The sequence below is a fragment of the Canis lupus genome, unplaced genomic scaffold, assembly GCF_011100685.1.
Source record: "Canis lupus familiaris isolate Mischka breed German Shepherd unplaced genomic scaffold, alternate assembly UU_Cfam_GSD_1.0 chrUn_S1562H1750, whole genome shotgun sequence".
Taxonomy (NCBI): Eukaryota; Metazoa; Chordata; class Mammalia; order Carnivora; family Canidae; genus Canis; species Canis lupus.
In genome coordinates this window covers 103,166-110,988 of record NW_023330402.1, presented here as the reverse complement: position 1 = coordinate 110,988, position 7,823 = coordinate 103,166, and the positions used below count along the sequence as shown (strand labels likewise).

At 50.5% G+C, this 7,823-nt stretch overlaps 1 protein-coding gene across 1 annotated transcript; it reads left to right on the top strand.

The window, feature by feature from the left end:
- Positions 1 to 1,115: 1,115 nt before the first annotated feature.
- On the top strand, positions 1,116 to 6,120 carry LOC119878373 (ubiquitin carboxyl-terminal hydrolase 17-like protein 6). The gene has a single exon (XM_038589001.1). It carries the CDS (start codon positions 2,685 to 2,687, stop codon positions 4,320 to 4,322), a length of 1,638 nt encoding a protein of 545 aa, XP_038444929.1. The 5' UTR covers positions 1,116 to 2,684; the 3' UTR covers positions 4,323 to 6,120.
- Positions 6,121 to 7,823: the final 1,703 nt, after the last annotated feature.

Below are 7,823 nucleotides of genomic sequence, written 5' to 3'. Positions count from 1 at the left end.
CACAGGCACGTCTACTTCCTGGAGGACACAGACTCCCCGAAATCCCCACAGGGGCTTCCACAATGATCCCGGAGGTGTGCAGGCTGGGGCTCCATCACGGTTTCTTTCAGGAGTTCTGGGACCTGTCTAGGGGCATCTGGACACATTTCTTGCCTGGAGTCTGGAGGGGCATTTGGGAATTATTTGCCAATGCGTTGCTGACAGTGGGACGGGTGTTCTCCTCATGATACTTGGGTGGTGCCTGGGTGTGTCCCAGCCCATGGTCCTGGGAGCCAGCCTGGGGACCCTCGAGGGAGACTCTGCAGGGCCTCTTGGCTCTCTGCTGCACAACCAAGCTATCAGCCCTGACAAAGGGTTGGCGACCCGGCTGAGGGGTGTCAGCCATCGGCACATCCTGGGCACCAGGAGGTCCACCAAGTGGGCTGTGGCTAACTTGAGGGCTTCTAAGACGAGAGGTGGAATGGGACCGGAGTCTTATGTCAGGGGGCTGAGTACATGGTTCCATCGGCAGGGCAGGGTCAGGGATAGAAGGCCTCCTGGTGGTGTAGACGAGCATCGGCATGTGTGGACGCTGTGGGAAAAGAGAACACACGGGACTCCATGAGTTTGGCCCCGGCACCAAAGCAAAATGAACACTTAGGAAAGAAAGAAAGAAACCAACAAATGCCCACGACCTTAGTAACCACCCCCTCCCCCGGAACAGGGAAAGAAAGAGTTGGGATCTGTTGACCTAGGAGTAGGGAATCTGGCTCCAGGACTCGTCCAAACAAGGCCTGACAGGATGCTGTTGATGCCCTTGAGACATGGGGGGGACACGCAAAGTCCTGCCTCACAGCGATGCTTCCTCCATTGGACCAGCGCTTCCATCCTCTCTGCTCATGAGGCGATAGGAGTCCTGCAGCTGGAGAGTCATGGTGGGAGCTCCTGAGTGGGGATGGGCAGTGTGGGATGATGTGTCACAAAGGACAGCGGCCTGTTCTTCTCTGAGGTTGGTATGTGCTCCAGGAGTGCCCGCCAATGACCTTCACACGTCAAACAGCCAGTGTTCGCACAAATACCAGGCATAAGGCAACATCATGGGCACCAAGGGAAAAAAGTGTGCAAATCCACGCTGCTCAACTGCCACTGGTCAGAGAGGAAGTGGAGCCCCGCCTCCCCCAGGAGGCCCATGGAGCCCAGCGAGTCCAGAAGGGCACAGCCCGGGACGCAGCGCACACTCACCCTCACATAGTCACAAGATTCCGTGTCTTCCTTCCAGGTGCGCTTCTGCCCCTCCTGGGGTCACCTGGGGAACCTGTGGAGCAGGCCTTTCCTCTGCTCGGCTTCTTGCCTGCACCAGATATCAAGGCATGGAAAGGAGAAGGAACTCCATTCCCTGGCTTCCAGCCGGACACCTGCTCGGGGCTTGGGCCAACCTGGTCCTTTCCCTCCGCAGCCACTCTACACCCACCTCTGCCCCTCATCCTAACTATCGGGAGCTGAACAGGTCGTCCAGGCAGTTTCTTACATTCAGAATCTGAAAGGGTCTGCCTTGGCATGTGCCAAGCTCCATACATTCACTGGTGCAGGGACACTGCTCCAGCCGCAAACCCCACACCAAATCAGCAGGGACAGCTCCATCACCCAAATGTGGACCCTGTTAGTCTGGGAGCTCCTCTGCCTGCCTCGCCCAGCCTGGCTCTGCCCGCAGCCGCCCTGCACACTGTGCATGAACACGTACACGGGGTCTGTCATATAGCCTTGGTGTTCGGGTCACCAGCCCCATTCCTCACCTTCGTCTCCCTGCCTTCTCCCTCTCAGCCTGGTTCAACAGCCCAGCCTGGTGCCGCTGGTCCTGCTGACTCCCTGGCTCCACATTCTCCTTCAGCCTCCTGGAGCCCAAGGCCAGGGGAAGGAGGGTTGCGTCCCAGTGTGTTACGGGGCATCTGGTGCTTGATGCTTTGTGTCCAAGGTCCCGCGGTCTTGGACAGGTAAAATGAGGCATATAAACACTGGATTTAAGATATACACTCTTGTAGGAAAGGGAGTTTCAAAGGAATGTTTCCCAAAAGAATGTTTCCCAGTGAGAGAATTCCTGTTGTGGTGGACCTGGGTCACACCAAGGCAGAAACTGGTATTCATCAAAACATTCACAATCTTTGTAGACTGGAATATAGTCCAGAGAGATGGAAGTGTAGAAGCCAAGCAATGGATGCCATATTCCCAAATAATTGGTTTCAGCTACAAATATTCTGCTGGTGAGGAGAACGAGTTCCTATGTGATACCTGAGCTCCTTTGGGAAAGTGATCTTCCCTGTCCTAGAGCACTAACGTCTAACACTCCTTGGCTCGCTTGGGGTTACTCAAAGGAAAGGACATTCAAAAAGGTTTCCTCTGAACATAGAAACTCTGAACAAATTCTGTTGAGAAAGGTGCAGGGACAGTTAAGGAGGTTGAGAATAATCTGAAAGTTGCCTGTTGTGGGAGGCAAGAATGGGAGCTGGGCTGACCTGAATGGTTTCCGTCAGGGAGGGACCACACCCAAATCCTGTAATCCAATCTAGCAATTAGAGTGGATGAGAGGACTTTGTGCCTTATCCCAGGGCCCAAAAGCCATAAAAGGTGGAGGTGAGGTTCACTATCTGACATTTGGAAACTGGCACAGTGAGAGGAGCATCCCTTTGCGACCCGAAGCTCCTGGTTGAATGTATCTTGTGGACACTGTTTCTGCAGACATGGAGGCTGCCCACCTCCACCCCTCAGAGGAGCCTCAGTTCAGCGCCTCTCCCAAACCCCAGTCATGCTGGTCAAAGAGAGGCGGTGCTGAAGTCCACGGAGGACCCTCTGTGCCCGAGACGACATCCCCTGCATCAAAGACTCTCTCCTCCCCGACTGACCCGTTGGCTCCCGCATCAGCAGGGCTGCCTCCCACCAAGACGCCTCTGAGTTGGAAGAGCCTTTCCCAGGTGGGAGCCGGGCTTCAGAACATGGGCAACACTTGCTATGTGAATGCGACCCTACAGTGTCTGACCTACACAGAGCCCCTCGCCAGCTACATGCTGTCCCAGCAGCACGGGACCACCTGTAGGAGGCAGACATCCTGCATGCTGTGTACCCTGCAGGCTCACCTGACGCGGGTTCTCTGCCATCCTGGACGTGTGCTCCGGCCCCTGCCACTCCTGCTCGCCGCCTTCCACAGACACAAGCAGGAAGATGCCCATGAGTATCTCATGTTCATTCTGGATGCAATGCAGCAAGCGTGCTTGCCTGAGGACAAGCTCTCAGACCCTGAGTGTCCTCAGGACAGCACCCTCATCCAGCAACTCTTTGGGGGGTACTGGAGGTCTCAAATCCAGTGTCTCCACTGCCAAGGCATTTCGAGCACTCTGGAACCTTACCTGGACATCAGCCTGGACATCGGGGATGCTCACAGCGTCAGCCAAGCTTTGGAGCAGTTGATAAAGCCCGAACTGCTGGAAGGTGAAAATGCCTACCATTGTAGTAAGTGTCTGGAGAAGGTGCCTGCGTCCAAGGTGTTGACTTTGCACACTTCCCCGAAGGTCCTCATCCTGGTCTTGAGACGATTCTCAGACTTGACAGGCAACAAAATGACTAAGGAGGTGCAATATCCTGAGCGCCTTGACATGCAACACTGCCTGTCTGAGCAGAGGGCAGGACCCTTGGTTTATGTGCTCTATGCCGTGCTGGTGCACGCTGGGAGGAGTTGCCACAGCGGACATTACTTCTGTTTCGTAAAGGCAGGAAATGGCCAGTGGTATAAAATGGATGATGCTAAGGTCAGCGCCTGTGATGTGACTTGCGCGCTGCACCAACCTGCCTATGTCCTCTTTTATATGCAGAAGACTGATCTGGAGAGAGACCTTGGGAGGGAGTCAGTCGAGGAGGGAGGACTCGCATCTCCCGAGGCAGACCCCACGGTGGTGGGTGAGGCCTCAGGAGAGCCGGCAACGGATCCCTCCGTGAACCTTCTTGAGTTGGAGGAGTGTGGGGAAGAGACCTCAAGGCAACAAATGACATTAGACCAGTGGAGATGCCTCCAGGAACGCAATCGACCTAAGCTTGAACTCAATGTCAGGAGAAGAGAAATTGCTCTTCCTGCAAACGCAGTCATCCTTCACCACTCCAAATACAGACCTGAGATGCCGAAGAATCATCCTCAGCAGACCGTCGACCTGCTCACCACTGCAGCTGGGATGCTCCCACCTCAGGTGGCCGGGGACGTGGCCAAGGTCCCACGTGTGCCAGGGAGAGCCCGACCTACCAAGAGGATGAGCAAGAAGGGACAGAGGTCTGAGGAAGCAGTCCAGGGATGTGTCTCCTAACTTTGGTGCACATGGGCGCACACAACCACACACACAGCATCACTCACTCCAAACCCGAACACAGACCCATACTGGAAATACTTTGTGTTGTGAGAAGTGTGTGTTCTGTATGTATGGAAGAACCATCTATCTGGTGTGTTCATGGGGTATGGCCTTCAACTGAACCTAGAGGACACTGATATTTAAACCTGGGTCTTTGTCATGATCTTATATTGGGATAGTGTGGATTTCATATGGGGTGTATCGAGGAACCTGCCTCTCCTTCAGCCTTGGGGAGAGTGGGGGCCACTTGCAGGTGAGAGGCAGTGAGCAGTCAGGGTTGAGAGTGGATATGATGCTGAGGACCTGGGGTTGAAGTATGTTTGACCCTCTCGTCATGGTCCCCACTTCCCAATGCTTTTCTTCTATTTATATTGAAAGAATATTTGTCTGAACACATGAGTATGTATTGGGTCTTGCTAGCGATGTGTCTTGGTCAATGCTTGGAAATTGTAAGAAGGAAATTAAGTGCTTACTTTTGGGACAATAACTGCATCCAGCCTGATATAACCATAGTGATTATATTATGTTCCCTTCACTCTCTCCCACATTAAGACTGAAGAGAAGCAAACTAACAAGGGCTCTTATTCCAAAAGGAAATGCCCAGCCTCCCACTGAATATAACTTTTTACAACTCTTGCTACCATCTGCTCTGTGGCACCTCCTGACCCAGAAGCAGTGGACTCTGGATTTCAGACCAGTTCAAATTCAAATTTGGACCTGGTTTGATACCTTGGAAATCAGTGCCAAGTTCATGAGTCTAGCAAAAGCGTTTTGAGGTCAGGTTATAGGTGTTCTGTGTTATCATTGCATTTCTTACAGAAGAGTTTGACAAGTTCATTGTAGAATGGAAATTATTACATGACCGGCAAACGCCTCTGAGTGTGACCGTAGATGTGCAGTTGTAACATCACATCATAATGTTATTTTCACTCTGTATTCAAACTTGGAAATACCACCCTTACTGGAGAGTAAGGGACGATAGGATCTGTGCAGAAGAAATCAAGCTTTTTTGTAGATTTTCATGTACCAAAGACAGATTAGAGATATAAAGTGTCAGGGTTTCTTTCATGTCTGGGAATTGTGTTTCTTTTGACCAATACAGTTTATTGTGTCGTAAAGAGTGAGGAAACCTGTGTGCATGTCTTGCCAAGAGTTCCCTAAGAGGACCTGCAGGTATCCCCATCCTCTGAAGACTGTCATAGGGAATGAGACAGCTCATGGACTCGGGGACTTGTCCTCCACAGCAGAGGACCCTGAGGAGGTGTCTGTTGGAATGAGGATATGTCTCCACCTGGACTGTTGTGGTGAACCAGCAATTCCTCCGCTGAACTGGATGGAAACGGTCAAGTCCACAACGTGCTGGGTGTCCTGCTTTTGTGCGCCTACACATACACTCCCCCCACTACACAGATGCTGCAGTTTTTCTTTAGGTAAATCTATAGGACTGTCAAAGCGTGCATCCAATCCGGAATGTCAAGTTTGTCTTAGTGAAATCCATTTTCTAACAAATGTAGGGAAATCATCCTGGCAATTTGTAACTTGGTTGTAAACAGAAATTAACAAGTTAATCTGAAATTGTTTTATAAATGTCTGAATTTCTGATTTAGAAAAAGATCCCATTCAGAGTTCTGCAAATTACACCATGTTTTCTCCTAGAAGACATTTTCTGTACTTGTTGATATTATTTCTCTGAAATTGTTATGCAGAATATTGCATCTGCTTTGTTTGTTTTTGCTCTAAAATGTTATTACGAAGTTGTGTGGTTTTTTATTCTTAATAAAAAATTCCCACATATGATTTGGTGTGCAGGCTTTTTCTCCCCAGTAGTTCAGAACCTTGAAACAGTTGTTTTATTTCCAGGCTGGCTCCTCACAGAGGCTTCTTTGCCTGCTTCCCCTGAGTGGAATTCCACAGCCACCTTTAGGTCACCTGCAGCTCAAATTCATATCCTCCCCCCATGGGAATTTCTCACTCCTACTCACTGGCTCAATATAGGGGAAGCGCCAGCAGCCATTTAAGAGGAAATGCAATGGGACATAGGGACATTATTCTTCAGGGTCTCTTCAATTATGAGAGCTCTGACCAGGAAGATGCTTGTATGAGAAATTAAGGGGGAGGGAGTAGATTGAACCAGAAGCACACCATCTCTGTCCAAGGCTAGCAGAGACCCCGAGGAGGGATGATGGGAGATGGTTGGATAGCACACTGTGGGGACGGTGGAGGCTGGATAGTCAGCATATGGATTCTCTGGTTAGGTGTCTGGACGTCAATGCTCATCCTGTCCAGGTATCCATTAGTCACTCAAGGGGTGTCTCTCTATATCAAGATCTATTAGTCATGAGGACAGACCAAAGAATCTGCAGAGCCTCCCACAGAACAGATTCACGAGTTCTTTTTTTTAAAAGATTTATTTATTTATTTATTTATTAATTCATTCATTCATTTATGATAGACAGAGAGGGGGGCAGAGACACTGGAGGAGGGAGAAGCAGGCTCCATGCCCGGAGCCTGACGTGGGACTCGATCCCGGGATTCCAGGATCATGCCCTGGGCCAAAGGCAGGCGCCAAACCGCTGAGCCACCCAGAGATCCCCAGATTCATGAGTTCTTTCCTGGGAAACCAGAATTGCCAATCCTGGATGGAGTTCTAGGTGGACCTCATACCTGTTTCCAGGAAACAATGTGTTGAGTCCTGGCTCCATCAACCTGTGGCAAGATGTCAGGCTGGAATTGTGTTCACAATAGAAATCTGGGCTGAAACTAGGTTTTGGGGACAGCCCCAAGGCTAGATTCCATGGCAGTATATGGAGGTTTAATCTGGGAGGCCACATCCAATCAATGATCTGTGAGCTTGACAAGGAGAGTAGGTTCCTGGCCATGGTGGGTGAATGTAAGCATGAGGATTCCCTGACTTCCCATCCTGAGCTTTTGTGTTGTCCTGGAGGAGAAAACAAAGTCAGGACTTTTCACAGGAGATATCCTAGGGCATGTGTCTCGTGGCAGGTTTCAGCGCAGGCAGGAGACAGGAAACAGCTTCTAGGGAGCTTGCCTCCTCCCGTGAGGTGTGCATCATCCCATTACCAGCTGCTCCAATAGAAGACACCACAGATGGACCACATCTTAGCTCTGCCTCTCCACTTCATAGAAATCAAGCACAGTAAAGGCATGGAGATGAGAACAATCCATTCCATGGTGATATTATTAAAAGTGCTCATTTTAATGGGAAAAGAACCCCACCCCTGTGGTGATAAGGGGACATAAAATACATTAGCCTCCTGTTACCAGAGGGCGAGATGAGAAGGTTTCCAAACAGTGTTTTGGTTTCTTTAGAAGAAGCCATTGCATTCACTCTTCTGGCAGTGGACCGAGCTAATCCTGTCTTCAGAGTGTAGGGATAGAGGAACATTCCTCAGCATCTTAAAAGCCATCTAGGGAAACCCCTCAGCAAACATCATTCTC

Bases quoted from the DNA above. Each gene is read 5' to 3' on its own strand.
- LOC119878373 (XM_038589001.1), top strand. From the start codon at position 2,685: ATGTATCTTGTGGACACTGTTTCTGCAGACATGGAGGCTGCCCACCTC.